The 12,960-nt window shown below is 41.0% G+C and overlaps 1 protein-coding gene across 1 annotated transcript in view; it reads left to right on the top strand.

Moving 5' to 3' along the window:
* Window positions 1-3,045, top strand: part of ppp1r3aa (protein phosphatase 1, regulatory subunit 3Aa) — a 32,282-nt gene extending 29,237 nt beyond the window's left edge. Inside the window, exon 6 of the mRNA XM_020614372.1 lies at window positions 2,724-3,045. Within this exon, the coding sequence (XP_020470028.1) occupies window positions 2,724-3,045 (322 nt within the window). The remainder of the gene's footprint in view (window positions 1-2,723) is intronic.
* The last annotated feature ends 9,915 nt before the right edge of the window (window positions 3,046-12,960 follow it).

Raw genomic sequence — 12,960 nt, 5'->3', positions numbered from 1 at the left:
ATTCTGTGTTTTTCTGTCAATATGGGGTGCTGTGTGTACATTAATGAGGAAAAAAATGAACTTAAATGATTTTAGCATATGGCTGCAATATAACAAAGAGTGAAAAATTTAAGGGGGTCTGATTACTTTCTGTACCCACTGTATATTAAAACTGTATTGATGACTGCCAAATTCTACTGAGTTGAAACTTTGGAACTGTATGCTGTAATTTTGTGAAGACATGAAGTCTGTACCTTCAGGTAACCAGATGGCCTATTTTACATTTTAACACAGACCTGTTGACCTGTTTTGCATCTTCACATAGGCCCGCATAGCACATTCCAAGTTCTGCTTGTTCATGTAGTATCTTGCAGAGACAGGGGGCCTACAACCTGAGATGACCACCTGGCCCGTTTAGCATACACACTAGGTCCTGCTTTGTCCTGTAATGGCCTACGCAGATACAGTAGGAGGTCTGCAGCGCAGACAACCAATTGTTCAGTAGTCAAATTGCTAGCTACCACCTGAAAATTACAACACTCACACACATTTGGTTTCGAACACAGGTACTGTAAACTGACATGAAGGAGAGGTTGACTTACTCACGCAAACGGCCAATAGGATTACAAAGCATGAAATGTCATACCTCTGTACAGGACGGTCTCCGCCTGAGAAGATAAATGTAACCAGAAAACATAACTTGGGGTTCAGAGAATGGATTTCCTGCAGGAGCTCTGATCCCAGCGCTGCTTTGTTTTACCTATGCCCACACTTTGATTAAATTTTCTGTTCATTTTATACAGTCCTCTTCTGTCTTCATTTCTTGCACTTCCAACAAAAGAACTAGGTTTTTCTAACAGTTTCACCTGCAGAGTCAAGTATGGATGTAATGATCGCCTTTTCTTTTTTACATTGTAGTTGATTTGCCTGTTTTGTTACTATATTGAAACTGTTTGTATTTGAATTGTTGGATTAGGAACTGAGCCCTGCACTGGACTGGCGACCTGTCCAGGGTGTACCCCGACTCTCGCCTGCAGCTAGCTGGGATTGGCTCCAGCCCCCGTGACCCTGTTTGGGACTAAGCGGTTTGGAAAATGGATGGATGGTTTAGGAATTGCATTTTTTGTATATAATACTTTCAAGTTGAGTTTTGAGGTGGGTCAATTCATTCTTTATTTGTTCAGTAGGGTTATTTGAATATGATTCTGTCAGTTGTTTTTAGTTCCAAATTGTTTTCCAATTCTTGTTGCTGTTTTTTCTTGTATGATGAATATGATATTATTTTTCCTCTAATTACTGCTTTTCCTGTTTCCCATAGTAGAGAGGGTGAGGTTCCTGGAGAGTTGTTAATCTCCAGAAAGAATGTCCACTCTTTTTTAATATAACTGTCCAAGTGTGCATCTTGAAGCAATGATGTGTTAAAGTACCATATTTTAAAGGGTTTAAGAGGGATTTTAGTATTTAATTTGAGCAACATTGGAGCGTGGTCACTGATTATAATTGAATGAATTATGGTTTTAGTTACATGTTGGGTTAGTGAATTGCTTATGAAAAAAAGGTCAATTCGCAATAATGACTGATGGAGGGAGGAAAGATATGTATAGATGTAATGTGGGAGATCAGAAGAGCCATGGAGTGACATTAGAGTCCTAGTAAAGCTGTCCTTCAATGAATAATTTGTCCAACTTATTGTTTTGTCTGTGTTGTTTCATAATGGGGTAGAGAATTTTGCGCCGTTCATTATGTTCCAGTTTGGGTATTATTGGTCGGGGTGTTTTGTTTGAACATGATCCAAGGCAGTGTACATGGTGAAAGGTGATCATGTTGACTGTGTCCAGTGGGATTTTTAGTTGATTTTTCATAAAGTCCTTAATCTGTGTTTCGGGGTTGTCAGGTGATTGTTCTGGAATGCCGGTAAAAATCAGGTTATCACACATGTTTCTGGTTTGAATGTCCGGTATCGTTTCTTTCATTATTCTGTTTTATTTCATGATGAAGTCCATTTTTTCGCTCAGGGTTTTGACGGATACTTGGAGAGAGTTGTTTGACTGTTCTAACTTTTCAATGTAATTGTAAGCGAATTCAAGTCTTGTCCGGAGTTCTTTTATTTCCTCATGCAGTGTGAACAGTAAATCGCGTTTTTTATTGATGGACACAAAAACACTGACCTTAATGTCTGTCGTCTGTAGATCGCTTGAATCCGTAGAAGAGGTCTTTTTCTATTTGTTTTTTTTTTTTTGAGTTTGGTTTTGGCGTATCTTGTTGGTCTGTAATGGCAGTATCCATACTGCAATGAATGTAGTATTTGTATACAAACCAAAAGCAAATATTTTCTAAAATTTTATTATATCTCGGATTGTTGATGATACTTGATTTGGAATTACATGTAGATGCCTCCCACAGTCCTACATGTTGCTGGAGCAAAGAGGCAAAAAATTCATTACACTTCATACAAAAGTACTTGACAGAATAAGCAGCATACTCATGATTTTCCTACTCAGAAGAGGAATAGAAAACATATGCAAAAATAAAAGGCTTGTCTTGTCTTCTTGTTACATGTAGGACCAGTGTGAAATATAATGTGATATGATAGAAATTTATGTATTCATTGCCTCACATCTTTTAAAAAGTTTGATCTGGCATTTCTAAAAATGCATTGAGTGTAATTAATGGCAGAAAGTGTTCTTCCAGTTTCTACCTGCATACAGTAGGTTGATGATAGTTTTGCTATATTAACCCTATAGTTTGCACGCCAGGGTCCCAGATCGTCAGTGCGCCGACGAGGACACGCCAACAGGGGCTGTCACTTCTGGTCCTGAGGGGTTGGACGACGTCAACGCTGGTCCTGTTCTTGATCCCTGGAGGGTTGACGGCCTCGACACCACCTCTGCCCTTCTTCCTGAGGGGTGCACCAATGATGACGTCGACGCTGCCCCTGTTCCCTGGTGGGTCGATAGCTGCAATGCCACCCCTGTCCTTCCTCCAGAGGGAGTCACCAGCCATGCCACCCCACTTCTCCTAGTTCCAGAGTTTTTCGCTGACAGTGAAGGTGCCCCCTTCTCCTAGCTCCCGTTCTCCGGAACGGCCTCTCTGTTCCCCAGCCTGGTGCTGAGGTCGTCCTCCTGAGCGGCTTCTCTGCTCCCCAGCCTGGCCCTGCGGCCGCCCTCCCGAACAGCCTCTCCGATTTCCTGCCTGGTCCTGTGGCCGCCCTCCCGAGCGGCCTCTAGGAATTTCTGTCTGCCACCCTGTTCTGCAGAATCGCCTTGTGAGTGGTGGTGCCCTGTTTGTTGTTTGTGGGCATCACATGGACTTGAACTGTGGGTTTTTTTTTTTTGCCTGTTTGGTCCCGGTTTCCCCTGTCTTTGCTTTTGGACTCTGTTGTTTGTGGGCTCGGTGGTTTTGTCTTTTGGGGTTTTGTTTTTTTCTTCTAGACTCCAGCTCTGACTTTCCAGTGTTTTTTCTTGTGCCTGTATTTCCTGTTCTGACCCTGGATTGTTTTTGACTAGTACTGCCTTGCTCTCCTGATTCAGACTGTTTTCTGTGTATTTGATTATCGGACTTCCCTCTCTGACATTTCGTTTTGGATCCCTTGGTTGTGTGAGTTTTGCTGGTTCTGACCCTGGACTGTGTTACGGACCTGTGAGTGTGTTTCTTGTTTAAGTAGCTTTTTTTTATCATGTTGTTCATTGCTAGTGTGCATATTAAAGAAACAGTGTCCGCCTTTACTTGTCTGGCATTTTAATTGAGTTCACCTCAACATAATCGGCAGCTTTACGCATCGTTCCTGACAGTTTCCATAATAACATACAGTATGTTCAAAAAGCAATGTCAGACCTGTTAAACCTTAGTTGTGAGCAGGATCGTACACTCAGACATATAAACAGAAGGGGATAAAATGTCTAGAATGCATCAGAATTTCACTCACTCATTCTTTCCGGTCGACATCTAAGTCGGCCCACAATGGCTTTACCAACAGTCACTCCTGTTGGTTTTGCCATCATTAAGCCTATCAATGCTGTTAAGTACTGGGGATGCAACTCCCCTCAGCACTGCTCTGGCCGTTGGGATGGCTATCGTCCTCCGCCCTTTGTGAGTTCCACCAGGTATGTATTCTGCTGACCATTGGGTGCCATTGTGCCTCCTTGCCACTGGGGACTTCCATGTCCCTCCTCTGCTGAGTGTACAGATCACTCACCATTTACAGCATGGTTGCTGTCTATTTAACCCATAGATGGGGCTTGGTTGGTAGGTACCAGGGCTTGTCCACACACTGGTGGGCCTGCACACCTTACCGCTGGGGGCCAAGCTCCTCCAAGATCCCTAGCTATTTAGCCTGGGGCCGCAAGGTACCCAGTTGATGTGTGGTGCCATGAAGAGGCCTGATGTCTGTGCAGATTCTCAGTCATCCAGGTCATAGTAAACTGAAAAAACTGGACTTAGATTTCTAGGTTGAAGACGTTTTACCTCTCATCCAAGAGGCTTCATCAGTTCTGACTGACTGGTGTTGAGCCAGAGATATTTATCCCCCTCGATGGTATTTCAGTCCTTTCTTTTTTTCTAAGTTTTTTTCTAGGGTCCTGATGGTGGAGAGGCTATGTACTATCAGGGAGGACTTACGCACTCGGCCTCCTTTTCACTCAAAAAGGGCTAGACAGCGGCAGTAGCTCAGAGCAAGAGGGTATAAGCCCTCTTTCTACACTACAACTACCACACTAGATGCATACCACCCATCCTGTGAGCATTCACATAACTCATTCCCCACACCATCAGAATTTAGTAAAAGAAAAAAAGAAAATAATTATGACTTTGACAGCTTTTTTTAAAATCACATATATCACATAATGTACATCAAAATTCTCTTTACTGAGGAGAAATTACATCTCAAGGAAGCAGCTATTATCCCTTTTCTTGGTTCACTAGCTATGAGTCCAGTGAAATGTGAGAGGATGGTATGTGTCACACTAAGTGTGTGTGTGTGTCAGTACAGTAAAAGAAACTGAGAAGGGAGAGAGAGTTGGAGGGAAATGGTGCTTCTGTGCATCCTTGTGTGTGTGTGTGTGTGTGTGTGTGTGTGTGTGTGTGTTCAAAGGAAAGAACGGGCTGCCCAAGTCCAGTTTCCCTCATTGCTTTATACACCAATTGATTTTAGCTTGAGTGACAGACAAGAGGAAACAGCACCTCAGCCTGCTGCTGTCAGCTTATGTGATTAACAGGTTCACCACTTTCTCTCTCTCTCTCACTGACATCTCCTTCCTTTCTTTTTTCAGTCCTACACACACTCTTTTTTATCCCCAATAAAAACATGCAACTGAGCTCCACTCACCCTTCCTCATAACCATTGGTGAACTTTTCCTCCTTTCTCATCAGGTTAGGTAAAAGAACATTTAATAAGACTTCCTTTTCTGAACTAAAAGAAACTCACTATATTAAAATTTAAATTAAATGAATGGAAAGCTGTGGAAGCCTGCCTGTTAACACTTCATCAGTGAAAACATCATAATTGCTCAGTATCACCAGAACCCTATATACATAGTTGGTGAGCAGAGATGGAGGGGGCGGAGAGTGAAAGACACTTACAGTGGGACTGTTGTGTTGCTATGGTGACTGCCTTTGCATTGAATCGATGGAAAAGAGATACTTGGATTTTGCACACCTTCCTGCCTTTCTTTCTTCTTCAGTCCTACTTTATTTATTTTTTCCCGCTGGCTTTGTTGCTTTCTGTTTCACTGCCTGTGATGTGTACACCTTCAGGCACACACACATGTCAAATATTTGCAAAAGCAACACCCACAGACATACTTGATCATACACCAAACACACACACACACACACACACACACACACACACCCTACAAGCTCACATCCAAAAGCAAAATACAAGTTGTTTTTTTTTGCGTGTGTGTGTAATTAACAGAATTCTTGTTGTTTTCATGACCTTTCACTATCAAATATTCCCTGTGTAAAGTAAAGATGCAGAGAAAAAAAAGATGTTCACAAAATAACATTTTATAATTTAATGCTGCTGATATGGGCAAAGGAAACATCAAGGTGACAGCGATTTTTGGCACAACCTGAGTTCATTTTTAGGATTATCATGACAGTTTCAAAGTCTTGATTCAGAACCATCAAAGATCTCAGATCCCCTTTCATTTGCTGTACTACAAATATCTCTACTTTTTTAAAACTCTTTTCTTGGTGAGTAGATAATGATAAGTGAAGTGAAGTTTACTGTAAGGTCTTGTATGATGTGTCATTCCAATTATCCTTTGATAAAAAATGATTCTAATGCAAAAATAAGATGGATTGTGAAAGATTAGCAGGCTCATATCACAGAATTAGAATAGATGGAAAGGATCCACAGAGTGGTTGCATGATAATTATTCTTGAGCAGATGCTTCATCAATGGGAATGACTGATTTATCTGTGAACAGCTCTATGAGCCTCGCATTTCAGAGCGCTTCATGATTAACACTGGAATACTTAGCTAAATAAAGTCTTTGCCATGGTAACAGAGCAGTTTTAATTAAAGTCTCACACACTGAACTGTACCTACAACACTCCTATTACCATGACAATGTTGTGTGACATTACACAGTACTGTCTAAAGAGCATGAGCTAAGTGGCCATTTCAACCTGCTCAAGTCAACTTTTTAAACTCTGTTATCAGCTCTGGCCTTGTAGAACACTAACCGAAATACGGCACGTAAACCTTTTTATAAATGCAAATGAAAAAGAGCGGGATGTAACGGTATGTTGTTTTTTTCACAGCTCTAAGCACACAAATAAAATCACAGACATACTGATTTACCACCAGTGCACAGGGTTCAACTGAGTCTGAGATTATCATAGAGTATCTGTGACACTGGAGATGGGGAGAGTGATCACAAGCAGGCTGATTGCACTGTATGCAAACACAGGGAAGACTAGATGTGGCCAGTGTGTTAGTGGCACTAACAGAACCTCCATGATAAACACAATCGCATGACTAAAGACAAAAGTATTTATATGACTTCTCTTCTCCCTCACATTCTTATTCTCTTTCTCTCTGCCCTCCTTGTGAAAAGGCAATGGGGTGGGGGATTCCATCAGAGCAAGCAATCCTCTGCACTGCTTGTGGGAGACAGCCACTGTAAGAGAGAAACTGAGAAGAGAAAGGAGGGAGAGAACATGAGAAGTGTCTTCCTTACACCAGACGACGTAATCCTTAGCAGGAACACAGCAAGTGTTCTACCAATGGCAGCTCACGCATGGGCATAAGCATGAAGGGTTTCCACGGCTACCCCCAATCTTCCATGCTATCGGTCCTTCCCATCTCTATTCCCTTTCATCCTCCTCTTGTAATGGGAAATTTATATCAGCACACCTTTTTTAGTGTATTGGCTGTTGTTATGTAGTTATTCTATGTAGTTATTTGTGTTCTTGTGACACTAGACAGTTTACTGTGTCAGCACATTTGTAGAGATAAACATGCCTGTGTGAATGCTGAACCAGATAACTTGTTTGCTGCATTTGTATGTGTATGTATAAGAAGAGATGTAGCCCTCTGGGAGCCTCTCTCTTCAGACTGTTACTGTTAGCACTCTGTACGAAGACTGCCCCTTCCCTGCATGGAATAAATGTGTAACAACTTTCAGAGTTGGTATCAAGACTTTATTTTACACTCACCAAGCTTTAATAAGATAATTTTTCCCACAGCATTCTCCTCTGCTTTGGAGTAAATGTCAGAGGTTTAATAAACACAGCAGCATGAACTGCTGTTCCAAATGACCACTGTAGTTGGTCAATTTGTCAGGATTGTCACATTACCTACTCCCCATGCCTGAGGAATGTTTGTTTTTGCATGTAGCTTCAACATCCTAAAGCTACAATATATTTGAGGTATTGCATTAACTAGTATTTCAATTTGTAATATGATGTTCAAAATTTTAAATACACAATCTGGCTCTATCACAGACCAAAAGTAGTTGTTAATAAAATAGTTTGTCAATTTACATTTCCCATAAAATGTCATTCTACTCAGTTATGCTGTGTCATGGCACACTGGTCCAGTTGGTCCACTGTTGGACAGTGGCTACATCCACTCTCTATGCCAAGCATCTTGACTCAAGGAGATTTAATGCTTTAATGTGTTTTTATAAGATTACATGTAAGCTACAGGCTTCTGACCAGTGTGCAACATATCCAATACTCTTCTCCTGCAGTGCATTTAAGGTTGCCCTGTCCCTTATCATGAGTGTATGATGCTGCTCTACTACTTAGGCAATGTCACCAGGACAATCTCATATGCAGTCTTTGTACAGGGTGAATAAACTGTCTTTGATCCTGATTCAGAAACTTTCTCTCCTCTACATGGTCTGGTTTATTTCTACATTTTAAATGAAAGGTGATGTGCCGGGTAGATGGTGCTCTCAATTACTAAGCAATGTATTTTTGGAAAAGTTATGTGATCATATTTAAGATATCAGAGCCCAAGGCAGTGCTCTCTGCAGGTGAATTCATTGATGTAGAAAGCTTTTATTCATTAGTTTCTCTTATTGCTATCACAAAATATACTGGGATGAAATGTGCAAGCTGTGAGATGTTACCTGCATCACATATAGGCATGTATGTGCATAAGTGTATACAGTACAGATGTGAATTAATGTGTGCATATAAAATACAGGCATGCATGTAAATTGTAAGTGCTTGCATGCATGTAGGTAAGCATATGTTTTATGTTTTTATGGCAACAAACAAAATGAAAAATGAAAAATCTGGATGTTTGATGAGAGCACAGGCATGCGGTCTGTTCGGCTGCTGTGAGAAGTGGCACACTCGGATCATTAATCAGCCTCGACGGCACAGCGGGTAGCGGGTGAGCCACAGGAGAGCGCTAATGCATGCAAATGTATACTCGTTTTGGGGGCAGGTTGAGCCAAGGACAGAACCTAGCCAGCAAGAGAGAGGGAGAAAGACTAGAGTGAGAGAGAATATATCACAGCACGGGTGATGGGTCTATTCATTTTGCTGTGGTCCAATACAGCTGAGGCCTGAATTTGTTTTAAATCAACATGGCAGTAAAGAAAAGGTAAAACAAGGAAACTATACAGGAAATAGGAAAGCTAGCAGAAGTAAATATAGGATCCTTCACAGCTTCAGAAACATACAGTACATATAATATACAGTATAACACTGTGTTACAAAATCCCAGTAACATTTGACTGGTCAGCTCTTATATCAGCAGCTGTATGATCTCTGTTCATTGTCTTACTCCATGACATGAGGATGGACAAACAAGCTCCATAAGCAAGACATCACTTATAGTGGAAAATGTTGGAGTAAGATCTGATATGCTGATATCTGAGGGCACAGTCCTTATTATTCTGCTCAGTGCTTGAGCCTCATTATGGATGGAAATGTACCTTAGTGGAGATAACCTTACATGACTTTTTAAGATGAACTTTTTACAAAACAAATCTTAGAAATGTGAGTGGAGTGATGAAGTCGTTGCTGATGGGCGTCAACATCATTCAAAGTAAGAAAGACAATAAAACTCTTCTCACAGTTTTTCACCCTGCCACATTTTTTTGTTTGTTTGTAATTTTGACTTATGACTTATTTGCCTGAGTATGAGCCAGTGTGTTTTGCATTTGTGTTGTAAAGCCTGTAAAGACACACATAGACATTTTGTGTGTTGTAACCCAGTGCATTGAGTTAATGTTCAAAAACAAGAATACATTATGGAATAGTTCGCTTTAATTTATAATAGAGTAGATTAATACCAAGGGTATCATTTGTTACTCCTTTTCCATGGATAGATGGAAGGGTGGAGAGAGGGGGCGACTCTGGATCAGTAGGTAGAGCAGTCATCTCCCAACCGGAGAGTTGGAGGTTTGAATCTCGGGGCCTGCAGTCCAGGTGTCGAAGTGTCCTTGGGCAAGACACTGAACCCCCAAGTTGCCCCCAATGGTTAGATCCATTGGTTGAGTAGGAACTGTAGATGGCTGCCATCGGTTCTGTACTGGAAACAAATTCCTTGTGTGTAACATATTTGGCAATTATCCTTTTCATGGATAGATGGAAGGGTGGAGAGAGGGATAAAAAGATGGAGTGAACAAGCAATTGTTCTGCTCTTGCAAACAGGCCATTCAGGGAGATTCCCCAGAGAACTGAACTTTTTCAAGGTTGTGTCCTACTCCTACTCCTTTAGCTATGGTACCTGTGTGTGTGTGTGTGTGTGTGTGTGTGTGTGTGTGTGCTTGAGTGCGTGTAGTCCTCTGAGTCTCAATAACACTCAGTCAGGCTGATATCTCTCCCCACATAAAAAAAGGACCTACTATAAATGTGTGTGAGTATATGAGGTTCCCATAAGTCTCCCAGGTCAGATGAAGGGTTAACAGCTATTGGCTAAGAATGTTCTCTGTGTTCATTTTGCCTGGAGTGCGAGCCAGGCCCAGACATGTGAGGAGAATGAAATGCATGACAGTTTTATTATTCTGAACAAAATGGATGACTATTGGAAGCAAAATGCCACTCTGCGAATGCATGCCTGCTTTGTGATTTTACATAACACAAACAGTTGACATCAAAAGGCTCTAGGCATTCAGGCTGTATAATGACTTATTTGATAAGGCTGTGTTTGCCTGCATAATTCACCAAAGCTAGAACATATTTAATAAGGCTCTAATCACAGCATTCAGATACATTCATACTCACAGATAGCTCTGTATTATTCACCTGAAAAGTAATTGCAGACAAATGATAACATTTGTTTCAATGCAGCTGTGCAATCACAAACTATATAGTAAGAGCAACATTATAGCCACTCTTTAATACAAGAGGAGGTTAATGCAGTAGACTTTATTTCTGGCCACAAAGTGTCTCGTGCTCAACGTTATTAGAATATATTATTCCACTCCCCGCTTACTGTTTGTTATTCAAGCAAGAAGTATATGGAAATTGGTCTAAAGGATTTCAGAGGTTGGCAAATTGCATCTCCAATCAATGCCAGGACTCTGAAAAAATCTATGTAAACCTTGCGTGCAAAACCATGTTTTTATAGATTGAAGCAAAAGCGCTAACCAAACAAAACAGACAAAGCAAAGTAAGAGCCATTATTTCATTGCAATGTAAATATTTCTTCCAGGCAGAGATAGTGACACCATACATATGCAGGGACAGCAGCAGCAGGGGAAAATTAATTAACAGAAGAAACTAGGAACAAGAAGAGTGTGGCTTTATTTTTTTTGTTGTTTTTAATTTAGACTCCAAAGACATCTTCCCTGCTGTTATGATGAGGTTGTAGGGATTATGTTATTAAATCCCTGACATTACTTCCCTCTGTGTGTTCCTGACACCATCTTAGGGACTTAACATAAGAGAGCAGAAAATAAATCAGACAGACAGTTGTGTGACCCTGGCCTGTCCAGTGTGAAGCAGAGAATGGAGAATTATGCAACACTTTGCCCCTGAATGGGAGATTTAAGCTAAAATGAAGCAGTGACCCTGAAACAATGGCTTTTCTTCTAAGAAAGGCATTAAGGCTTAATTAGTAACTCCAGTGCTGGAAACAACTTCTACCACTTATTTAACAGTATATTATGTTTTTGTAAAAAACACCAATGTTATATGAAAGGCAGCATATATTTTGAGAGCCATTTTAGATTTTGTCTAATATTTTATTTAAAAGTGAGGACAGTACTGTTATATATATACAGTCAGAGATTGGATATGAATCTAATCTAGGACCACAGAATGTGAACTTACGTAGCTTAATATACAAACAGCTAAGTCACTGCAGTAAAATGACCAAAGCGGCTTTGATAAGGAGTGCTGACATGGTTTTGAAGTTGCATCCTTGCTAGCTATGGGATAATTATCTTGTCATTTAGTCTATTTCAATGAAATCTCTCTGAAATTCTGTATTCTTTTTTTGAATTGTGTGATGTGTGGTTAGGATGGTTGTGCTGCTCTGGTCAGCGCTTTGAGTAATGAATAGAAAATGTAGAAATAGGGGAAGACACAAATAATGTAACAACTTGCATGTTGAATGGCATGATTCACTCTATGAATGTGAATCCTGCTCTTAAAGGACAAACAGAAGCCTTAGGCATGATGTTCTGAAGACTAAGAAAACTCGATGTATGTGTGTATCTTCTTCTTCTTCTTCTTCTTCTTCTTTCGGCTGTTCCCGTTAGGGGTCGTCCCAGCAAATCATCTGTTTCCACCTAACTCTATCCTCGGCATCCTCTACTCTCACACCAATTAACTTCATGTCCTCTTTTAGCACATCCATATATCTCCTCTTTGGCCTTCCTCTTGACCTCTTGCCTGGCAGCTCCATCTCCAACATCCTTCTACCAATATAACCACTATCCCTCCTCTGCACATGTCCAAACCATCTCAATCTGGCCTCTCTGACCTTGTCCCCAAAACAGCTGACCTGAGCTGTCCCTCTGATGTGCTCATTCCTAATCCTGTCCATCCTGGTCACTCCTAAAGAGAACCTCAACATCCTCATCTCTGCTACCTCCATCTCTGCCTCTTGTCTTTTCCTCACTGCTACAGTCTCTAACCCATACAGCATAGCTGGTCTCACTACTGTCTTGTACACCTTTCCTTTGATTCTTGCTGACACTCTTCTGTCACACAACACTCCTCACACATTGTTCCACTTCCCTCCCTCTCATTCATACACACTGTTCCACTTCCCTCCCTCTTGTTCATACACATGTATTCTGTTTTACCACGACTGACTTTCATTCCTCTTCTTTCCAGAGCAGACCTCCACCTTTCCAGGTGTTCCTCCACCTGCTCTCTGCTCTCACTACAGATCACAATGTCATCTGCAAACATCAATGTCCACGGAGATTACTGTCTGACCTGTCGTATGCTTTCTCTAAATCCACAAAGACGCAATGCAGCTCCTTCTGGCCATCTCTATACTTCTCCATTAACATTCTCAGAGCAAAAATTGCATCAGTAGTGCTCTTTCTGGGCATG

Source organism: Monopterus albus, unplaced genomic scaffold (assembly GCF_001952655.1).
Source record: "Monopterus albus unplaced genomic scaffold, M_albus_1.0 scaffold145.1, whole genome shotgun sequence".
NCBI classification, from domain to species: domain Eukaryota; kingdom Metazoa; phylum Chordata; class Actinopteri; order Synbranchiformes; family Synbranchidae; genus Monopterus; species Monopterus albus.
This window is presented reverse-complemented; position numbering and strand designations above follow the sequence as displayed.